This window comes from Ambystoma mexicanum, chromosome 9 (assembly GCF_040938575.1).
Source record: "Ambystoma mexicanum isolate Mex_15411 chromosome 9, UKY_AmexF1_1, whole genome shotgun sequence".
Classification (NCBI taxonomy): Eukaryota; Metazoa; Chordata; class Amphibia; order Caudata; family Ambystomatidae; genus Ambystoma; species Ambystoma mexicanum.
The window spans coordinates 675,128,585-675,152,313 of record NC_090931.1 but is presented as its reverse complement, the minus strand read 5'-3'; the positions used below and the strand labels follow the sequence as shown (position 1 = coordinate 675,152,313).

At 47.4% G+C, this 23,729-nt stretch overlaps 1 protein-coding gene across 1 annotated transcript in view; it reads right to left on the bottom strand.

The window, feature by feature from the left end:
* Nucleotides 1-17,565, bottom strand: part of LOC138488500 (cyclic nucleotide-binding domain-containing protein 2-like) — an 808,593-nt gene extending 791,028 nt beyond the window's left edge. The window contains exon 1 of the mRNA XM_069615519.1: nucleotides 17,378-17,565. Within this exon, the coding sequence (XP_069471620.1) occupies nucleotides 17,378-17,450 (73 nt within the window). The 5' untranslated portion in view covers nucleotides 17,451-17,565. The remainder of the gene's footprint in view (nucleotides 1-17,377) is intronic.
* Between the last annotated feature and the right edge of the window lie 6,164 nt (nucleotides 17,566-23,729).

Here is a 23,729-nt window from a genome sequence, read left to right as displayed (position 1 = left end):
AGGGCAACACCCACCTGATCTCCCTATATGCGGACGACATGCTCCTCTATCTACGACAACCGGAAACCAATGTACTTGATGTACTAGATGTGCTGGGGCGGTACGCAGAATTGTCAGGGATCATGATTAACCCACAGAAGTCCAGCTATTCCCCCTAGCTGCGTACAGCAGAAGCCCCCTGGTAAGGGCTACCGGTATTACCGATTAAATGGGAAACAGTAACACTTAGATACCTGGGGGTGGGTAATTTCCATAATTCAACAGAGGAACACAAGCAGAATACGGTGAAGGCGATCAATAAAATAGAGAACTCTATGGGATTTTGGGCCAAACTGCCGCTCTTAATAATGGGGAGAGCCGCACTGCTGAAAATGGTGGTGCTCCCGAGACTGCTGCATTATTTTACGAACATCACATACAATATACCTAAAGCCTTTTTCAAGAAGCTGAATACCATTTGTCGAAGCTTCCTATGGAACAATCTGAGGTGTAGCCTAGCACTAGAAAGACTGCAGAGGCTGTACGAACAGGGTGGAATAAAAGTGCCGGACTTCGAAGGATACTTCGTGGCGTGCCAGCTGCAATTTGCCACATACTGGCTATCCGATGAACAGACTCAGGGTACAGAGTTACTATAACCAACATGTACCCTGTTCTTCCTAAAGGAGATGGTATGGAGGTATGGGACAAGGTTCCAAGTGATACTAGGCCTCCTCTACTGCTGAAACTAGGCATTGTGATGTGGCAAAGGGCCTGCTGCTTTATGGGCAAAGGCACACCTTATTCACCCCAGATCCCATTGGAGACACTCAAGAGTGAGGATTCTCAGCTTAGGCTGAAATTGCGTTAATATTGGGAGCCGAAAGGGGTTGCCGCGATGGGAGATATATTGATGGAAGAGAGACCGAATACCTTTAGCGAGATAGTGGCAGAATCAGAAATTGACGAGGGGCAATATATAACCCACGCCTCACTTCTACACGGACTGAAGCTGACATGGCCGGCAGCGGGGGGGAGTTCTGCTTGAAGACCGAACTATAGAAACACTATACGATATTTTGGAGGGGGGACACGCAGTATCAAGATTATACGAGACTCTGATGGTAAAGCCTGATGGCCATTTGACACTGAATAAACAACGGTGGGAACAGATTTAGGGGAGCAATTATCAGACGAAACCTGGAGTAGGATTATGGGGTATCATAAGAGAGTGTCCAGGAACGCAAAATTACCGTTGATCCAACTATATGTTACCACAGAGCATGTCTGATGCCAGAATAAATTGCAAAATTCAGCACAGCGACGACACAAACCTGTCCTAAATGTGGCTCGGTCAATGCGGACCTGATATATATATATATATATATATATTTTGGGCCTGTGCTGAAGTGCGCTCTTTTTGGGAAGGAATATCCCAAACGTTAACAAGATTGGCCTTTCGGCAGATTCGATCACTCCCAAGGCGTGCCTGCTAGGTATCTTCCTCGAGACCCAAACAGACAAGACATGTTAGCAAGCTGCTGGATTTTGCATATATTTTGGCGAAACTGAGGATTGCAATGGGATGGAAGGCACGTAAGGGCCCAGTGACAAACACATGGCTTATAGACCTTCAGAAATGGGCACAAGCAGAAACGGTGGTATGGCAGGAGGCATCCCAAAAAGGCCAGGAAGAACAAAACATGAATCTGATGGCTTGGAAACATATGATACCGGAACTAGCGTCCTTGCACAGGACGAAACACAGACACAAATACATGCACCATCACCAATAACAGCATGAGAGTTGGGTGGAGGGTTCAAGCAGTATAACTCTGATTACGAGAGGATAAAACAGGTGGAATAGGTGGGGGCAGGTGGGGGTGGGGAATGCAGAACAGCTGAATAATGTGATGTGTCATCAGATAATGGTTAGTGAGTCTGAATGTTATGTTGTGTTAAAATTTATAAAGACGTATTTAAAAAAAAAGCACGAAAACAGCTGTTTGGGTGGCGCATATGTCCACGTTGTGGGTAGCATACAATGAAGATTACCCCTGCTATCTGCGCAGGGAGTATTAATTCTATTAAAGACTAGGAGGCGAGCATTATGCTTCATCTTCATTTATTCTACTCTTCAGCAGTTCAACAAACATATATAACAAAAACCATGAAAAGTGTCCTAACAAACTTTTCTCCTTTCCAAAAATTACAAAACCCATGAGCCTCTGTAGTCCATGCTCACTCCACCCTTCACAATCCACTTCCTGTGCTTGGACTCCTCCTCTGCTTTTACTCGCTGTGACAGTCTCTTATGGTCTTTAACTGATCCTCGTCAATGGTGCAAAGACTCTCCTGAACTTTAACTCAACTGCCGGAGTACTCTCGGTTTCCTGATATTCTCTGCCATGGTGCTGCCTTCAGCTATTCTTTTGCTCTTCTCCTATGAAAAAACAACAATAGGATACTTTAGGGTGGTGTCTACGTAACGTACTAGCTCATAATACTGCATTGACATATTATACACAGTACAATACTCGGGTGGGAATTTAATGCTCGCCTCCTAGTCTTTAATAGAATTAATACTCCCTGCGCAGATAGCAGGGGTAATCTTCATTCTATGACAAGACTGGAGGCGAGCATTATGCTTGTTCAAAGCTTACCCAACACTGTACTAGCCAAACTCTCTGCTGGCTTAAAGTAAAACTCTTTAAAAGTTCTATCGCTTGACCAGTCTGCAGCTAGCATTATCTCACACAAAGGCACTCCTGTTCTCGCGGCCGACGAGGCCATTGCCCCTCTCACAGAATGGGCCCCATACGTGTCTACATTCACACAAGCTGCATGCATGACCTCTTTGACCCATCTTGCGATGGTAGCTGCTGCAACTGCTTGATAGGGTTTCCTGCGCACTATCAATAGCTGAGTAGTACTTGCTGCTCTATACTCTGCAGTCCTAATCTCGTATTCCTTAATGCATCGTGCTACACACCACTTCGATTTGTTCGGGAAACACGGATAATGCACCGTAGAGGTCCCTGTCTTAGTCCTTCTGACTATGGAGAATGCGACTCCCTCCGGTCCGAAGGACCGTCTGTTAACATCTAGTGCTCTCACATCTGATACCCTTTTGCAGGAAACTAAGCATAATAGCTTAGCTAACTTGCCTGATAATTTCTTAAGCGACAGGTACTTATCTGCCAGCCAACTTGCAAGAAGGCGCAGCACAGCAGCCACGTCCCACGTTGTGCTATACTTGGGCTCCGGTGGTGCCTTAAATCTTGCTCCTCTGATGAGCCTTACTATCGCAGGATGCTCTCCTGCCGGGACGCCCTCTATCGGCATGTGACCCGCAGAAATCGCTGATCTATACACCCCTATTGTACGGAAAGCCTTCCCGCTCTGCAATAGGTTCGCTAGAAAATTCAGAATTTCCACTACAGGTGCTGAAACGGGATGAACACTTCTGTTCCTACACCAGCTTGTCCATTTGGCCCAAGCTGCGTCATAGCTCCTCCTAGTGGAAGGGGCCCAGGATTCGGCGATGAGCTGAGCAGCTTGTGCCGAAATTTCTGGCAGTGCCCACCGTTTCCGGATATCCTGCATGCGACTAGAGGGAGTGTCCCTCTCACTCTCAGAGGATGACACAACCCAGCTGGGTCCGTGAGCAGTCGCTCCCCGTCGGGGAGGACTCTGGGTATGTCCGACACCATTTCCATTAAGGTGGGAAACCATACCTGTGACTTCCATAACGGTGTTACTAATACCAACTCCGCTTTCTCCCTCTGACATTTCGCTAATACTCTGCTCAACATCACGAAGGGGGGAAAAGCGTAGTGCGGACCTCCCGTCCACTCTTGCAGAAATGCATCCGTTCCTTGTGCTCCCGGATCCAGCCTCCAACTGTAGTAGAGGCTCCTCTGCGCATTGAGCCAAGAAGCGAACAGATCTACCTGCAATGGTCCCCATCTCGTGTTCAGTCTCTGAAATACAGCTGGATCCAGCCTCCAATCGCTGGAATCCGATAGGTACCGAGAGTTCCAATCTGCTACTACGTTCAGTGTCCCTGGCAGGTACTCTGCTGTCACTGACGTCCCTGATCGTAGGCAGAAATGCCACAGGTCGTTGGCAAGCTCTGCGAGCATCCTGGATCTCGTACCACCTAAATGGTTGATGTACCGCACCGCTGATATGTTGTCCATCTTCAGTAGGACACAAGATTTCACTCTTTCTTTCGTAAAGGCTTTGATCGGGAATGATCCTGCTAAAAGCTCCAGACAGTTTATGTGCAGACCAAGCTCCACTTCGCTCCACTTGCCTCTGGTCTGTAGAGACCCACATCTGGCTCCCTAGCCTTTCCGGCTGGAGTCCGACTCTATTACTAGATCTGGCTTGTCTCCGAATATGGCTCGCCCGTTCCAAGCATCCATATTCTTTAACCACCATTCTAGCTCTGTAATAGAGTCCTGATCTAGAGGTACCAGTTGGTGGTACTTCAGACCTTGCTGCAGATGCTTTATCTTCAACCTCTGCAGCGCACGGTAGTGCAGGGGACCAGGAAAAATGGCCTGGATGGAGGCTGCTAGTAGTCCAACTATTCTTGCTAAAGTCCTGAGAGAAACTTGCTGCTTCTCCAAGCATGCTCTGATCCCCCTCTTGATGTCCCTCATCTTCCGAGCTGGAAGTTCCAAAGTCGCCTTCCTGGTGTCTAGGACAAATCCTAGGAAGTCTAACCTTTGCGCTGGTGTGGTATCCGACTTCTCTGTGTTCACCAGAAATCCTAAGGAGGTCAGAAGGTCCTGCACCCACTTTGTTTGGTATACCAATACCTCCCGATTTTCTGCCAGGAGCAAGAGGTCGTCCAGGTAAATGATCAGCCTGACGCCCTTCTCCCTGATCGCTGCTGCTACCGGCTTCATCAACTTCGTGAAGGCCCAGGGTGCAGAGGCCAGCTCGACTGGCATTGTCTTGAATTGCCAGAATCGATCTCGCCAGCGAAAAGCCAGCGAAAAGCTAGAAATGGTCTGTACTCCTCGAGAACAGGTACCGTAAGATAGGCGTCTTTCAGATTTAGACGCGTCAGCCAGTCTCCTTCTCTTAGGGAGTCTCTGAGCTGATGGACGCCTTCCATCTTGAAGTGTCGATACACGATCCAGCCGTTCAGCTCTTTGAGATTTATAACCGGGCGTACCTTCTCCTTCCTGTGCACCAGGAACATATTGCTCACAAACTTCTGGGATATCTCGCATTTCTCTATCGCCTCTTTGCCGACAAGCTGCGCTATCTCGCTATCAGGCTCTGCGGCCTGTACAGCTGAACCGGGGCCTCTATAAAATCTAGCTGCAGACCTCTGACGGTCTGCAATATCCAGGAATCGCTTGAAAGCTTGCGCCAATTCTCTAAAAACATGCGCGTCCTCCCCCCTACCGGAGGATACTGAATCACTCTCACCTGGTGTAAATCCTTGACCTCGTCCCGAACCTCTGGACCTTCGGCCCCTCTGGAACCTCCCTCTGGACGGGAAGAACGTGTCTTGACTTTTGTTCTCCCAGTATTGCGCTCTGGGGTTTTGGGGTCTCCTTCCTCTTTGGTTACGACCTGCTGCACAACCCCTGACGCGGCCGGTCCCCCCAAAAACTCTACTGGGGAATATTTTACGAATTGATGCTTGCGCCTTCTCTAGTGAAGCGTATGTTCCGACGAATCGGCCCATCTCCTCCCCAAAGGTCTCTCCGAACAGGAGGCCTTGGGCTCCTTCTCCAGCTTCATACGATGACAAGTCGCTCAACTTTGAATCTATTTTGAGTAATAGACCCTTTCTTCTCTCTGACGCGATGGCGCAATTCGCGTTACCGAGAAGGCAGACAGCTCTCTGAGCCCACCCTGCGAGGGCCTCTGGGTCAACCTCTTCTCCAGTGTCCTTCGCCCTCTCTGAAAGGTCCATAATCTTGGCGAGAGGACCTGCCAAATCTAATACCTTTTCCTGGCAGCTTTTCCAGGATCTATCAATTCCCTTACGGGGGTCCTTGCTCGTTTTGGACACGAAGGTCAGCATTTTCGGGTCGAGCTCGGGGGCTTCCGCCACTTTTCCTGGCAGGTCTGGGCACGGGCACTCCGCCCGAAGACGTTGCCTCACCTCCTTGTCTAGTGGTTTGCGTAGCCTCGCCGCCATATACTGGGTTACTCGGGGGGATGGTTGCCACTCGGTGGACCTCGGATTGTCGATGCTGTCCAGGTCGAACATATCGTCCTGCGCTTCTAGGAGATGCTTCTCCTTTCTCGCTCTCTTACCCCCACTGGGTCTAGCCCAGTCTTCCTCCTCTGCCTCTTCTTCCTCTAAGGAGGCCTGATCCTCTACCAGCTCCTCTTCCGAGCCAGGGTCTGCTCCGATGTTGTCATCCCCTGGAGTGGGGGTCGTGAGGTTCGGCACCGCCTGCCTTTGCAGATAAGCTTCTTTAAGCTTCGCGAAAGCGTCAGGCACCTCTGAGGCCTTTTCTACCGCCTCTTCAAATGAGCCCCGGGGGTCGTCAGAGGCTTTCCTCTTGAGGGCTAGCTTACTCCCCTTACGTCCCTCTTTCAAGGGCTCTGTGGGCGTGCGCCTATCAACTTCGGTGCTATTATCCGGCTGCGAAAGCATAGCTTCCAACGACTCCAGCCTCTTCTGTAGGGGTCTCACCCCTTCCGCCACTGCATCAATAAGAGAGCTACCCCACACTTGCTTAAAGCTGGCAGCGAGGTCATGGGACTGCTCCTCCTCACTCCACTCAAATTCAGACATTTTCTACTGTGCTGTGTGCCTAAAATACTTGGATCAGGTCTCTCAGCATGCCCACTGCTCTCTTATGATATTCATAATTTTTTCTTTTTTTTTCTTTTCAGTGGCTGCACCTTTAATTTTGCTTAGCCTTCTGGCTCCTGTGAGGGTCCTCGCCCTCACTGCGTCACTCTATGAGTCTATCAATGCCCTTTATATCGAGGGGCTGCTGAATTGCAGGGATGGTGCTTTGGCTAAGCACGACGCACGCGATCACGAGATCGCTTCTCCCCCATTTTAAAATCAATAATAGGGCTGCGCTACTTCATACGAGCGCTGGCAATGTTCTACAAACAATCGGCGCTCTGAGACGACGTTACGCGACTCGCTCGCGATTAAGTTCCGCCCACCCGCGGGTGGGGGCTATGCTGAGGGAGCGAAAGCTCTGCGCATCGCGCGCTAGCTCCGCCCACCCGCGGGCTGGGGCTACGAGACCGAATGCTGCGGCCTCAGCGCACTGCTGGCTTCCTTCCCAAAGGAGGGGGCCTGAGCCTCTCGAGCTCAGCTACTCCCGGTGCCCTGACGGCTGCGAGGCTGACTGAACTCCAAAGGTGCCGAAAGTGCGACACGGGACCGTCCGCCTCGCGGCTGAAATTATGCATTAAATAAATCTACTCCGGATCCCGTGGCTAAACCCGCGGCGAGTAGATACGAAACACGTCTAACTTAGTGCGCGAACGCCCGTCTGTGACAAATTCCTAATAAAACCTGAAAACAAGTGCTAAGGCCACTTCTCACACACTCACATCAAAGTGCTTTCACTCTCAAAACCTTATTTATCTCCTTTACTAACAAACGTTCCCTCTCACTCAGTCAGTTTACCACTGTCATTCGGAGAGGAAAGGAATAGTACTTATCTGCTTGAAGAGCAGTAAAAGAAGAGGAGGAGTCCAAGCACAGGAAGTGGATTGTGAAAGGTGGAATGAGCATGGACTACAGAGGCTCATGGGTTTTGTAGTTTTTGGAAAGGAGAAAAGTTTGTTAGGACACTTTTCATGGTTTTTGTTATATATGTTTGTTGAACTGCTGAAGAGTAGAATAAATGAAGATGAAGCATAATGCTCGCCTCCAGTCTTGTCATAGAATTGGAATACATCATTTAATCAACAACAAAAAATAACTCAATTGAAGAAAAAACGATTTAAGAGGAAATTAATGTAAAGCAAAAGCCATGGATATGTACAGTTAAAAAGAGCTATCTTTGTAGAAGGTTATAGTAGTATAGTATTAGCATAGCAGAAAATAATAACAATACAGTGTATGATTCAATCAACAGAGGTCCACAGGAGTTCTTACAGAGATCATACCCTATCCGTTAGAAATCTCCTCTTTGCATCTTGCAGAGGGACAGGATTTAAAGGGGAAAATAATAGATTCTAGGTCATCACATACATTGAAACTAATTTGCATGTTTACTTCATTCAAAGAGGTCAAGTCAGAAGAAGAAGGCAAATGTGTGTTTGTTTAACTTTTATCGACTTTCCATTTCCCATCGAGCGACCTTTATCCAATCTGAATTGAAATAGATGGAGGCATAGCATTATTAGGGGAACAGTGGGGTTCAGCGACTCCCACAGAGATTATGATACAGACATGAGTCACATCCTCTATGCACAGCCCGATCACATGGATAATCATGCATACTGTTAATATCTCCTACTATGCTTAGGGTTTTTCCAGTCTGTGAAACTGTTACCCTCCAAGAACAAGCTGCTCTGCTAGCTCAGTAAACGTCTATTGGATTTGCAGAAGCCCATTTGCCTCACCTCCAAGCACAGTATCCCTTCTGGATGAGGGTTGGATCTTCTTATTGATGCTCATTCAGGTCTTGGCCAAACTCCAACGCAGCCAGTGAAAGTGATGGTGCAGAGATCCGGTTTGGTTTGTTAAGCAGCAGTTCTCCTTTTCAGAATGTCCTTGATCGTGTTCTCCGGCTTCCATTCCCCAACACAAAGGACCACATGTATAAGAATTCACATTACTTCGTCCAATATAGAAATCTCCACAGCTCAGGTCTAAATGTTCATAGATGCAATCTGTCTCACACAGTACTGTCACAGATGGCCTTAAGAATACGGAAGACGGAACCGTACGGAGTGAAGCCCGACTACAGCAAGTGTCTACATGTGATAGACCCTGCATTAAGAAGCATGTGGTAGCAAAACTTGGACTCCGAGGCCTCTTGTTCCGTTTTTTTTTCTCATCATTGGGATCTTCCAGGCCGAGACAACTCTACCCACTTACGGATAGAATTCTGTTTAAAAAGAAGAGAATTGAGGTGTGATGCCCTAGCACATTTTGGATGAGAATATTCCGCAGCACAGGATCTATACGCCTGGTGCGTATTTCATTCGGCCAAACTGTCCACGTGAGAGTGCAGTTGAGCCTCTTGGACCATCCTCTGGATGGTAACTAAACGTTTCAACAAGGGGTGTGGCTGTGGACATACACCCTATAGGAATACCAAAGTGGCCCATTGTTCTATTGCCATTATTTGTATTTCTTTATAGGCATTGATAGGATTGTATCACGAGAGAATCAATTAATGTGTGTGTTCTCGTGTTTTACTTAGTGCACAAATGACTGACATAGACATGACAGTTCCCTGACGAATTTCCTTTCATTTTCTGTTTATACCCCCCTTTTTTTTCCCTTTGTGTGGAGTGGTCGACGGAAAGAAACATGTTGGATAACAGTATGTTGAGAAGGGTGTGTATGAGATGTGTTGAATGAGAGAATGCTGTATATGTTTGAGAAAACCCGGTGACACTCTGTTTAAATTTTTGCGCAATTGCACTTGCACGTGACACTTTATATGCATAATACCTCAAACTTGCAGGAGAGCCATTTTGCTCTGTCCTGTACACCCTAGACTGACGGTTTTATCTATGTCACTGCACTGATGTTTACCTTTGTCTTATCTAACACTGAAGAAATAAGGAGGGTGAATTTGACAATTAGCAAACTATATTGTTCTCCCTCCCTGAACTATTCTATGTCAGTACAAGCTTTTCAAATGTACTGCTATATTCTTCAGTGAGTGTATGATCTTTGTATAGATTTTTATGATGATTTGTTCTGTAGATTAATAAAATTGTATATTTTTCTAAAAATTGCCTATTGATTTAACGAAATAAGGGCTGGCCTTCTTCCCTTAACCCCTTTTGTTGATCCGAGGTTACCTACGTTGAATTGAAACAAGATACCTGGTGGACCTGTATGTCTAGTTTTAAAGGTTGTTACCCTTTGTTTGAGGGTGGTCCAACACAGGGTTTTCTTCCCTCTTTTCCTCCTTAGTGTTATTGGCCTTAAGAATACACCAACTCACAGAGACGGTTTAAGGGTTTTCATTAACATTTTATGAAAGGGCTCTTAGGGCCGCCCCTTGCTCTTTTGTCTAGAAGAAGCAATACTCTCCCTAACCAAGGTGTCCTTATTCCCGGGGCTAAGCACGACGCACGCGATCCCCCCTTTTAAAATCAATAATAGGGCTGCGCTACTTCATACGAGCGCTGGCAATGTACTCAGTCACACAACTTTCACTATGTCACCTTCCACACAGCCTCTACCACTTACTTTCATCAACTAATATCTCACCTTCTCTGTAAATCGCCTCCACACTCCAGTCCACTGTCCTTCCTCCTTCTGGTCCCTTGGTCTGCAGCATTCTCCTCCTCCTCTAACCTCACCTAAAAAACGACACCTTCCTGTTTCCTGATGTCCTTTTTTTCATGAGGGGGCCATGACACATCTAAGTTGATGGTAAGTATGGAAATGTCTTTGGTTTTGTCAGGGAGCCGCTCCGATTGAATGTTCATAGCAGTCCATTGTGTGGAGTTCTGTAACCGCTGCTGGAGCGTGGCGTGCGCTGGTGTTAGGTGGCAGGCAAAGCACTCCTGACAGCTGCACAGGCTCTCTGCTGCTTCGCTTAACATCTCTCTCTCTTCCCACTTGTCGGAGTGATGTGGTGACTGGAGTATTCTTAGAGGCACTAGTGGGCTGTTATCTTGTGGGTGGTCTGCCCATACCTTTGATGCATGTTGCCTGAAAATAAAATAAATAAACTGGCCAGCATTCTGTTTAAAAAATATGTGATCTAGACTAGTTCATGCGGATCAATCAGGCTTTGTGAGGGGCAGACAAACGAGCAACAATATAAGACGGATAGCCCATCTGATCGAAAAATCCCAGAAGAGGGACATCCCCGCTCTTCTCCTAGCTGTCGATGCGGAAAAAGCCTTCGATAGAGTGGAGTGGAGATTCCTCTACGCAACCATGAGGCAGATGGGCTTCGGACCGAGCTTCCTACGAAGAGTTGAGGCCAACTACCAACGCCCTCTCCTGCGACTTGTGATAAACTGGCACATATCTGAATCGATCCAAGTAGAAAAGGGTACGAAACAGGGTTGCCCCCTGTCTCCCATCCTGTACGCCCTGCACTTAGAGCCCTTCCTGGTGGCTAAGGGAAAATGACAAGATAACAGGGATACCATTCGGGCCGTCCCACACAAAATAGCTGCCTTTGCAGACAACATGATCCTCTCCATAACCCGGCCAGATACTTCTCTGGGAGCAGTGCAAAATGACTTGGATCGATTTGGGGCTCTGGCGGAGCTAAAGGTCAACATAAGCAAATCGGAAATCCTTAACCTCACACTAACCCTGCAGGAAGTACAAAACCTTAAACATAACTTCCAATTTAGATGGGTAGACAACTCCATCAGGTATCTGGGGGTAACGCTGATCAGCACAGTGAACGGCATGCATCAAGCTAACCTTCCGCCCCTACTAGAGAAACTGAAAACAAAACTGATAGACTGGGGGCCACTTGCCATATGCTGGTTAGGCCGCATCAATGTTTTGAAAATGGTGGTCCTGCTGCAGATCCTCTACCATTTCACCTCCCTCCCGATCCACGTACCGCCCTGCTTCTTCAAAAAAACTCCATAAGGCGATGGACAATTTCCTCTAGAACAACAAATCACTGAGAGAAGCAGTGAAGGTGATGAGATCTCCAGTGGTGAACAGGGGGCTGGGAGTGCCGGACTTCAAAGCATATTACATTGCTGCCCAAATAAGGGTCATCAGAGACTGGCAAAGGGACGACAAGGGGAAAATATGGAGACCTATGGACAGGGCCGTGGTGGGAGCGGGGCTGGAAGAGTTTCTGTGGAAACTAAAGACAGACAGACCACCACAAATGTATGCAAGCCAGATTACTGAAACTGTGGGGAGGGCCTGTGACTCGGCAGTGAACAAAGCCCGGACTACCTCCTTCCCCTCTCCCTACACGCCACTCTTCGGAAACCCCCAGTTCACCCCTGGCCTCAACGCTTCCACATTCCAAGTGTGGCAGCGGGGAGGTTGCCATAGAGTGACGGACATGTTCGCTGGATCCCAGATCAAAACCTAATGCACTTCGACCTGGGGGAAAACCAACGATTTCCCTATGCCCAACTGAGGCACTGGCTGTCCCACCCAGGAATGAGAATCGCAGGAAGTCGGGAGCTTACCCCATTCGAGAAATATCTAAATACAGACACAGGAGACAGAAAAGTAGTAGCAAACATTTACAGACTCATTAAAGAGGCGGAGCCCCGACCGACCAGGACATACACTGCAAAGTGGGACGCCGACACAAGAACTACAATAGACATAGCCGAATGGGCAAAGCTATGGAACCAGACAACAAAAGTTAAAAGAACAATTCAAGTCCGAGAAATCTGGATGAAACTATTAACACAATGGCACCTAAACCCGGTCAGGCTCCACAAGATATACCCGAGCCCAATACTGGGAGACTATCCATTCAGCAATCGAACAAGTGTTGGGGATTCAAATCGGGGGGGGAACTGGGGCCTAGCCATGATAGGGCTGAACGGAGTCCTGGAGGAAATCAAGAATAAATTCCACCAGAAACTCTACATTATCATGATGATGGCGGCGGCCCTGGTCCTAGCGCGCAAATGGAAGTCAGCACACCCTCCCGCACACCCTCCCCTAGATCACGAATGGATCGCAAAAATATGGTCTCTCCTCGCGATGGAATGGCTAACGTACTCCCTACAAGGAGATCACTTAAAGTTCAACACAGAATGGCCAGCCCTACTGAAGTACCTTAAGGACGGTGCTCGGCGAGCATGGTGCCCGAAGGCCATGTCCCTACTGGGGATAATGCCGACCAGGAAGACCAAGAACTATAACGAGCGTCGACTTCTGGGCTTTCCCACTCATGACGAAGGAAAGGCGCCCAGTCGACACAAGCCTACTCCAATGGAGTCATTCTGGAATCTTCCAAATCCCCTAGCACTGCCACTAAATGCAACCATTCACTCTTCCTTTTGTTAACCCCTGAAGAGAACATAGGTGCAGGATTCAAATGACTACAAAGAAACACAATGTCAGTTTTGGTTTTACAGGCGAGATTCACCTCTCTGGAGTGACAGATGCAATACACTCTGCACCATAAAGGAAAGGTCTCACAGGATGATAGTAATAACTCTGTGGGCGAGTTCCTCTCAAGGCGGGAGTGCTGCTAGACACACACCCTAATTACTGAAATAGCAGGAACAGAAGCTGCAGCAAGGAGGAGATTGAAACATACAATGAAAAAAATGGAAGGGTATTTTAACAAGAAATGGGAAGGTAAAGATTTTTTACTGATAAATCTTGACCCCTAGCTTGAGGGATGGAAGTAACAGGTCCTTGGAGAGAGTGGTCTGGATGATAAGATGGAAAGTTAGCAATTAACATAGCCAATAGGCACTATGAGCTTAAGTACCGAATAACGAGACTGATAACGACTGACCGACACCATCCAGTTCTCAGCGCTTGCAAGATAATCCCTTGCAAGAACAAAGTGATGCTGTTTCTTCTCCCTTTTACATTGGAAGTGCTATAACTTCCGGTGACCGTAACACAGTGCCTGCCCAGCAGACTAGAGGAATGCATCTCTCTCTGTGGTCGTGCACTATGCTCCGTCCCATGAAGAAGAAAGGACGTCTTCCTGTTTCTAGTCTTCCGTTTGCAGGAGCCCACTCTCCAAGGGGCCTGGTAAATTGGTAAGAATGGGCTTGCCGTGTACTAAGAGGATAAGCAGGGATAGGCCTCACGGGCCTAACACAGCAAAAATAAGGATGATGCGGACACTAAAATTGGGGATTCAAAAAGCATTCTAACTCGTCATACTTCCCCATCCTCTTACAAATAATCTTTCATAGAGGAATTTATTTATTAATTATTTATTTATTGCATTTGTTTTACGCCCAAACCATGGGCATCACGGCGTAGTTACAGACATCTTGATTATAATTCGACAGCATACAAAGTACATACAAATACATACAAATACCACACATTTACAAAAAAGATTACATAGTGAAGCAACATTGGTTGACGTTACATAAGTCATGTTACTTGTTTACATATTTTGGTAGTAGTTAATTGGTATCTATCTAGGGCGGAGGGTGATTGTCTATTGTTAGCTATGTGTTCAGTATCTAAAATTGGTTAAACAACCGCGTTTTTAGTCGTTTTTTGAAGCACTGGACGGAGTCTTCCTTTTTGATGCTTAAAGGTGGTGCGTTCCAGTGTTTAGGGGCCATGACTGGCAAGCTACATCCCCTGGCTCTAGAGCTTTTGTAGCGCGGGACCACAAGGAGTGAGTTTTTGTTAGATCTGAGCGTTGTTTCATTCTTTTTTACTTATTGAGTTACTGATGTAAGTGGGTGCTTTCTTAGTGAGACATTTATGGGTAACACACAGTTTTTTGAAAATAATTCTGGCCTTAATGGGTAACCAATGGGTCTCCCTCCTGATATTAGAGATGTGGTCTGACTTTTTTAGACCTCGGGCTGCTCGTAGCGCTTTGTTTTGCATGAGTTGTAACTTGCCTAAGTTAGTATTCGCAGTACCTAGTAGGAGTATGTTACAGTAGTATGTTACAGTAGTCCAACTTGGATAATATCAATGCCCTAGCTAATGTAATGCAATTTGTTGGCGAGAGGAACTGGCAATTTAGGGCATTTAACTTGGACGTATAGGAGGTGGATGAGGATAGAGCATTCACATGTTTTGTCATAGTTAAATTTGCATCTAAGTAGACTCCTAAGGTTTTAACTTGTTTTGAAACTGGAATCAGAGTACCATCAATGTTGATAGATGTATAGTCCGAGTGGAGGGCGTTGATTTTAGTTCGGGTGCCCAAAATGAGAATCTCTGTTTTCTCATTGTTGAGGCAGAGGCTGTTCAGAGCCATCCAATTTTATATTATTGCGTAGATTTTGTTGATGATCAAAGTGTCATGGTAATAGTTCCCTGTGATTGGAATGAGGATCTGGGTGTCATCTGCAAAGTTAGTGTAGATGACACCCATAGCATCCAAAGCCGAAAAAAGGAGCTTGATGTACGCATTGTATAAAGTAGGAGAGTGACATGACCCATGAGGTACCCGAATGGGGACTGAAATGGGATCAGCAGCCTCTTTACCAATGGATACTCTGGACATACATTCGGCTAGAAAGGATTTCACCCAGAGATGGCATCTTTAGAGAAGCTAGTCATTCGCTAGTATAGCACATAGTTTATTGTGGTCCACTAGATCGAATGCTGTGATATATCTAGCAATAGTAATATGCAGAGTTTACCGGCGTCCCTAATGGTGTTCATCTGGATTTTCAAGTCCAGAAGTGCCGTTTTGGTGCTATGGTTAGGCCCAAATCCTGATTGTCTAGCTCCAAGGAGCTGGTTTTGTTCTAGATGGGCTTGAATTTGGGTATACGCTATTTTATCTATGATCTTGACTGTGGTTATTTGTCAGTAGTTTGTGGGGATTGTTGGGTCCAGCAAAGGTTTTTTCAGAAGTGGGATCACCCATGCTTCTTTTATACTGGCTGGAACCATGTTTGTGTTGAACGAGGCATTCACAAAGTTAGTAATAATAGGAGTGAGAGTGGGGGCACATAGTTTAACTAAATGTGCTGGGAAATTATCCCCTTTACAGTTGGAGGCTTTTAATTTGGAGATAGTGTCTAACACTAAATCTTGTGTCACTGGAGAGAAATGGAATAGCATGTTTGCATTATAATTAGTTATATTGAGAGTAGATTCAGGAACGTTTTTGTCAGCCAGGATTTTTCTTTTTATTAAGAATTTTCTTTTGTAGTAATTCAATTTTGGAGGCTAACGAGTTTTGGACCGTGGCACACCATTCTTTGCTGGAGGTGGCAGGAGTGGTGACTGGGGTTGGATTTTCCAGTTTTCTAAGGATGGTGAAAAGCTCTTTAGAGTTTGAGGTGGCGTTATTAATGCAAGTGGTATATGCATTAGCTTTGTGAGTAATGATTGCTGCTTTATATGTTTTATTGGCTGCTATGAATGCATTGGCTGAGTCTGTTGTGAGAGATTTTTTGTGGATATGTTCAAGGGATCTTTTAGTGCGCCGAAGCGTGACTAGTTCATCATTGAACCAAAAACTCGTATGTTTGTCAACACGTTTTGTTTTGGTTATAATGGGTGCTACTGAGTCGATAGTTGTTGTGAGACACTAGGGGTCTATATCTGCAAGGTGACAAGGATTATCCCTTATGGCCGTATAGGATGAAAGGGCATCACTAGGTAAGTGGGATAGGTTGTCAGCTGTTAGCTTCCGGATGTTTCTTGTTTCAATCGTGAACATTATCTTAGTCTTAGGGTCGCATGTCTCATTATTGAAAAAAGTGAAGTTGATGCAGTGGTGATCAGTCCAGTCAAGGGGTGCGATCGACTCGATCGATACCTGGGAGTTAAGCATGAGTACCCAATAGAGTGTTCTTCACTTATTATGGGTAGGTGCATTCACTACTTAAAATTCATGTCTTTTAGTGCAACATGGAAAGGTTCAGCTTTGTGATCCTGTTTATCATTGACACCTAAGTTGATGTCACCTAGGATGATGCATCTGGTATTGGGTTTGATGTGGGGAGCTAATAGGAGAGGGATGTCTAGGAATGACACTAAACTAAAGAAACTGGCATCACAGGTCTGCCATCTTATAGCATTTTCTTTTCAGCTCTGGGTGTTATGGAAAGGTTTGTTAAGGCAGACATGAAAAAGGGGAAGAATGTAATACAAAGAAATATAATATTCTTGTGGAACAGATGCCATGACCTGCTTCGTGGATGCTCTGAATTCCTCCAAAACAAGCTCACATGCTACTGCCCCACCAGAATCCTCAGATCAGCTTCTGCACACCTCCTGGTAGTCCCCCCTTTCAAGTTTTCCAGACTAGGCAGTGCCTGCTTCTCTGTCCTTGCACCCACCTACTTCAACTCTCTCCCACTTGCACGCAAGGATCACCTTATCTTCAGGAAAGCCCTCAAAACCTGGCTGTTCCCTCCAACATCCCGATTCCCCCACCCTCTGTGCACACACTTCCCTCCCTGGCACAGTAGCTCCTTCCAGCAGTCAGCCCCCCCCCACCCTTGCACACTCCTTCCCACCTATCCTCCCTTCAACTGCCATGTAGATAGTTATCTGCACAAAGCCTAAATGTTATTGTTGTGATGTATTTTTGTGGAGAATATGTGGCCCGAAAGCAGTACCTACCTTTCTCTTTGTTGAGTCTGGACTGCATCTTGGAGACGTCCTGACTTCCCCTCAATGAACGTCTTTTTTTCATGTTTCCTTTAATATGTAGATGCTATTTTAAATAGAAAACTACAAATGAATCAATCCATATTCAGTAGGTGCCAAGCCTCCTTCTACCTTTTCCAATAAATGACTAAATGTTCTATGCATTGATGTCACAGTAAGTAATTCCATATTTAGAACTCTTGCCATATGCTATTATTAATGTCCCTCCAATGCGGGAAAACTCTGTTATTATTTTACCTCAACTGACTGAAAAGAGTATTTCTATTATGTTAACTCATCTGACGGAAGACTTTATTATTTAACATCTTTTGACTGCAGAATCTATTATCATGTTCTCCTAGTTTCTGACACCAGAAGCAAAAATGCTAAATACAAACCAAGATGCATTCTTTTATTTTTTTTTATTTTATTTTGTTGATGATATAGTTTGTTTGGAAACTTTTTCATCATTTGCAGGAATTTCGTTAATCATTAAAGTTTAATGATTTATAGTACAGTTCCTGGTGTTTTTTTTTGTTTAGTTCCAATATAGAGCTTAGAAAAAGGGCAATTGTGTAGGTGTATTTGTTATTATGGTCGCTGAGGAGAGCGGCCCACCTTTCTTGTGTGGTCATTTGTTTGGTTGAAAGTTGAAAGAACGTTCCAAATTGTTTGCGTTGAGGGGAGAGTTCTTTGCATTCCATGACCAGGTGGAAAATGGTTTCCGCGATTTTTTGGTCTTTGCAGAACCTGCAGTAGTTATTTTCAGCATCAATCTGTCTTGTTGTAGATAAGTACGATTTTGTGGGAATAATGTTCAGACGTACTTTTAAGAACGTTGTTCGAATGATTTGGTCTGGGAAGATTTGCAAGTAGGCTGGTGGTTCATGGATTTTTCTATTGTCTTTTGTGCATTGGAGATTCTGTTTGAAGGTATTCTTTTTTTGAATGGTCTTTATCCAGTCATTGTGCAGGAGTTTTATTTTTGCATGTTCTGGACGGAGCGTAAGGAGTTCTTCTGTAATATCTTCAATTTCCATTTCATTTCTGATTGAGGATTTCCATTTTTGTAATATTGTGGTGTTAAAGGTGTTTTCTTTAGGTCGTAGAATTTGGATAGCTGGCGTTTTTTCATCTGTCAGTATTTTGCGGAAAATGTCTAGTCTTTTCCATTGTACAAAGGATTCGATTGACTGAGTTGCCATTTCGTAGCGTATTCTTGGCATTGGGTATGTTTGTGGAAGTCGGAGGATTTTACGCCAAAATATTGATTCATATTTCGTCCAGTTGATTGTATGGGCATTCAACATTGCTTCTGTTCCATATGTTAATATCGGGATGTACTTCTGTCTGTAATAGGCAATAATGGGATTGAAAGAGAACTTGCCATATTTTCTGTGAAGTATACAACCTTGTCTTGATTGGGATGTTTGGTCAATTTTGTCTATCCATTGCTCTTCTGATTTCGATTGATTTATTGGAATACCAAGGTATTTGAAGGATGTCACATTTTCAATTTTGGAGTCGTTGATGGTAAAGATCGGTTGGTATGGTTTTTTTGTGGGTGGTTTGGTGAGAGTCATTGTCTTGGTTTTTTCAGTATTAATCGTTAGTTCGTTTTTTTGCATGTATTGACTCAGAGCTGTCAGAGAGGCTTGTAGACCAGTTGGTGTTTTATCTAGTAGGACGATATCGTCTGCATATGCCATAGCCGGAACTGGAATCAAATTGATTTTTGGAGGGTTGGTTTTGTTGGATGTTAGATGCTCTTCGATGTCAGCAGTGTACAGGTTGTAAAGTGTTGCTGCTAGAGGGCATCCTTGTTTTAGTCTATTTGCTGTTAGTATGGCGGATGTTGTGGATCCTTGTTTCGATAGTCTTACTTTTATGGTGGTTTTTGAGTAAAGTAGGATAATCGGTTCAAGGATATTCGAAGGACAGTTCCATGCTCTAAGTTTCGACCATAGTTTTTCGCGTGAAATTGCATCGAAGGCCATCTTTAGGTCAATGAATGCTGCGTATATTTTAGTGTTGGAATTGATGGCTTCATGTTTGATTAGTTGTAATAATATCAGATTGAGATTTGTTCCAACGTTAGCCGTGAAGCCTGTTTGCCTGGTCGAAAATTTGTTGTTTTTTATGGCCCACGTGGTTAGTTGTTTTAGGAGTACTGCTGCAAATAGATAACGGATCGAGGAGGGCAATCGGGCGGAAATTTTGGTGATCTTCCCTTGATCCTTGCTTGTGAATTGGTACAATTATTGCCGACCTCGAGGAGTTTGGTATTCGGTGGAGTGTGTTGATCAAGGTTGTGATGTGGCACAAGAAGTTCGCCCAGGCAATTGGGTTTTGTTTAATGACAGCATTGGATAGACAGTCAGGGCCTGGTGCTCTGGAGGTGTTAAGATTTTTGATCAGCTGGATGAAATCTTCGAATTCCGCATGTACTTTCCATGTTCGTTCTATTGCAGACAGTGTGTTCTGAGGGTCTGTTCTTCGTGATGCATAGATAGTGGCAAAGTGGGTTATCCAAGTTTCTTGTGCTACATTGGCTGTAAGTTTATGTTGACCAAGATGCATTCATAGAAGGGAAGAACAAATAAACCTTAAAAAACACCGACCTGGCCGCCAGGGGGCGCACGGATGCAGAACCCCTCCGTGTGAGCTCCGCTCCCCTAACCCCCAAAAGTGCTTTGAGCCCCCACTTTTGGCCCCCCCACCCGAGCAACAACGACGGACGGAGCCCCCTGAACCTGGCCCCCGACTTCCGGGCGAAACTCCGACGAGAATCGGAGCGTTTTTCCCACCGAAATCGCCCCGATTTGGGCCGCCCCCTTCGGGCCTCCTGCGCAGCACCTCCCCGGAGCACTGAAGCCGCGGAAACTCGTGAACGGCCTGCTCGGCCTCCCGCACTCCAACGCACCACCCCCGCTGGCCGCCCCCCCCAGGATCACAGAACTCTTGCGGACCCCACGGACTGGCTACAACCGGGTCGGGTGAGTGTTTTCCGCCCGCATTACGCGCAGGCTTCCCAGGGCCCCCGAGAGGCGCTCCCACCCCCGAGTACAAGGGCTGCCAGCAACGCCACCCTGCCTGCGGAGACACGGCGCTCCCTCCTCCTGGGACCACAACAAGACGCCTCCTACCCGCGCCCCCCCTGAAGTTACAACAGGCGCCGACCAAGGAGACCAGGAGCCCCCCTCCTCCATCGACATGGCGGAGGCGGACCCCAGAGGCGCCGAGTAGGACACGAACCCTCGCGTCCCGCACGAGGGCCCCCAGGGCACCTGGAGGATACGAAATTCTTTGCTTCCCCCCACTCAGTAGGGAATGGCTCCCCCCACGCTACAGAGCTTGCCCCACATATTGAGGGCCTAGCGCGGAACTCCCTCAGCAGCCAGGCACCATTTCGAATGGGGCCCTCCCCCCACAAGCCTGATCCGGGCCTCCTCTAGCCCCGAACTGTCCACACCGGACCCCCACGGGCTCAGTACAGTCCAGACAGGCCCCAAAGGCTACACCAGGACAGTGCAGTGGAACCTGAGTGGCAGAGGATACCAGACTGGAGACCACCACCGGATACGTACTGTGCGAACGGAGGGTAGTGCCCCTGACCCCAGGGCGTGTGCCTCCTCTCGTCGCTCACTCCAGCTCACCGGGACACCTGAGTCACCATCCCCCATCCCGCATCCTACGCCGGCAACCAACCAGAGCCACGTTGCAGAGGGAGAGGCCCCCACCATAGGGGCGCGTGCCTCCCCGCACTCACACATCGCATGAGCATCCGCAGCAAACTCGCCAGATTCGCATACGTCCCCCCATACCCGGACCCCGATACCAACGGAACGATGTCAGCTGAGCCCCCCGAGGCGGGTGCGGCAGCCACCAAGGGGGACATAGCCGCCCTCCTAAGCGAGATCAGAAGCATGGGCGCGAGCTTAGGAGGCAAGATTGACAGAATGACCCAGAGGGTCGATAACATAGAACAGAGGCTTGAAGGAGTTGAAAACAACCAGGTCTCGATCGATGTAATGGAAGCCCAACTGAACCTCAGAATGAGCAACATGGAGAAAAGAGAAGAGGACATCCGGCTAAAAATTGGCGATTTAGAAAATAGGGAGCGCCGTAACAACCTCCGCTTTTTTGGGATCCCGGAGCGCGAGGGTGAAACAGAGTCAGATCTTAAACACACCATACATGATATCATCAGGATATTAGTCGCAGATGAGAATGTGGACGAACCCGCAATTGAGCGAATACACAGAGCCGGCGGCCCAACAGGGGGCCCAAGATCCATCCTAGCCAAGTTCCACAGGTACCAGGATAGAACAAGGATTCTCACGAAGGCTCGATCGGCAGACTCCCTCACCCTCAGCGGGGCCCAGATAACCATTTTCCAAGATCTTTCATCGCTCACGTTGGCTCTACGGCGTCTCTGCAGCCCCCTCACGAAGTGGCTCACGGACCGAGGCACAAGGTATAGGTGGGGATACCCCTTCTCCCTCAACTTTGAGCACGAGAGCAGGCGGATAACGCTCCGATCTGAAGATGACATCCGGAACTGCATTGCGGATCTCGTGGGCCCGGACCCACGGGAGGAATCACACGGCGACTTGGCACGGGATGGAGCGAGGAGGAGACCCCAGGGCCCGAAGCGGAATAAAGTCAAGGGAGCGAGAAAATATAGACGTCCTAATGACTCCCCGGACGTAAATGGATGAGGCGGCACCCACCCGCCATTTGCCCTGGGGAACCTCACTCGGGACCCATGGGCCAGGGAATTGGTACCTAGCGGTGGGACGTCGTCACGGACCCGCCGGACACCCCACATCGTGCGCTTTCCACTGATGTCATAGCTGAGGGTCGACCGGCGAATGACGTCCCTCGAACCCATACGTATCGTTGCATTTCTTTTCTATCTTTTACCTGTAATAACAGTTCTTGTTGCTTGTTATTCTGTGATTGATGTTCAGCAATCAAACTGGGGGGGAGGGGGCTCAAAACCATAATACGCTATCATGTGGGGGGGGGGGTTGCGTGGCTATAACCCTCACGGGCGGTCCGCTGAAAGGCCGGCTGCGTACATCTGGTCCAACGCGGGCGCCATCACCTTTAAGACTCAGTTTCACATGGGTTTGAAAGATGCAGGACTCAGATTGAAAACGGGAACACTGGGTATGATGACCAATACCCAAAGGGAAGGGGAGGTGGGTGGGACGATCGCAAATGCAATGCCACACGAGGCACGAAACACTTATCAGTGTACTTCCACTGTGGCAACTAATCCTCGAAGACGACGCGACACACACGACGAACACACTATGTACAACAATGTCCACGAAACGTAACGTAACAGGTGACAGGCACGGCACCCTTAAAATCGGCACCCTCAATGTCAAGGGCCTCAATTCCCCCACTAAGAGATCTCTAGTATCCCGCGAATTCAAGAGGGCAGGCTTCGATATCCTCTTTCTACAAGAGACTCGATACTCCAGAGGCGAAGAACGGAGAGTATTACACCCCAAACTAGGCTCCGAACACTGGGGTTCTGGCCCCTTGAAAAAGGCGGGGGTGGGCATCCTGATTAACAAGACCCTACAATTCGAGATGATGAGATCTTGGTCCGACGTGAGCGGTAGAACTATTGTCCTTGTAGGCAATATACAAGGCACCACCGTCACGCTCGCATCCATTTATGCACCAAACACCGGCCAATCTCGGTTTCTTCACCAAGCGATCCCCAAGGTTATGACTGAGGCACAAGGCGAAGTAATCCTGGGTGGGGATCTCAACACGTGGATGGACCCTGAACTTGACAGGCAAGCCGGCGACCCCTCCGCAAGCACCCCAGTCACCAGCGCACGCTCGAGGGTGGCAGAACTGATGGATGTATAAAACTTAACAGATGCCTGGAGACATCAGAACCCGTCACACACAGGCTACACCTTCTATTCGACTCCACACGCCACGTACTCCAGGATAGACTATATATACCTAACGCCTGCACTCACAACGGCAATGACGGAAACCAGTATATCCCCGGTCTCCTGGTCGGACCACGATGCGGTGACGGTCACATTGGATCAAATGGCCCTTCCCCAGAGGTCGACCAAATGGCGTTGCAATGAATCGCTTTTTAGAGACTCGGTCTTCCGTGAGCAACTCGAACAGGACATCACCCACTACTTTGAAGAAAACAACACAGGTGACCTCTCCACGAACACAGTCTGGGAGGCGGGCAAAGCCACCTGGAGAGGGGTGCTCATCAGGGAGGGTGCGGCCAAAAAGAGGGAACGACAACTCATAGAGAGTAGGCTACGGACCG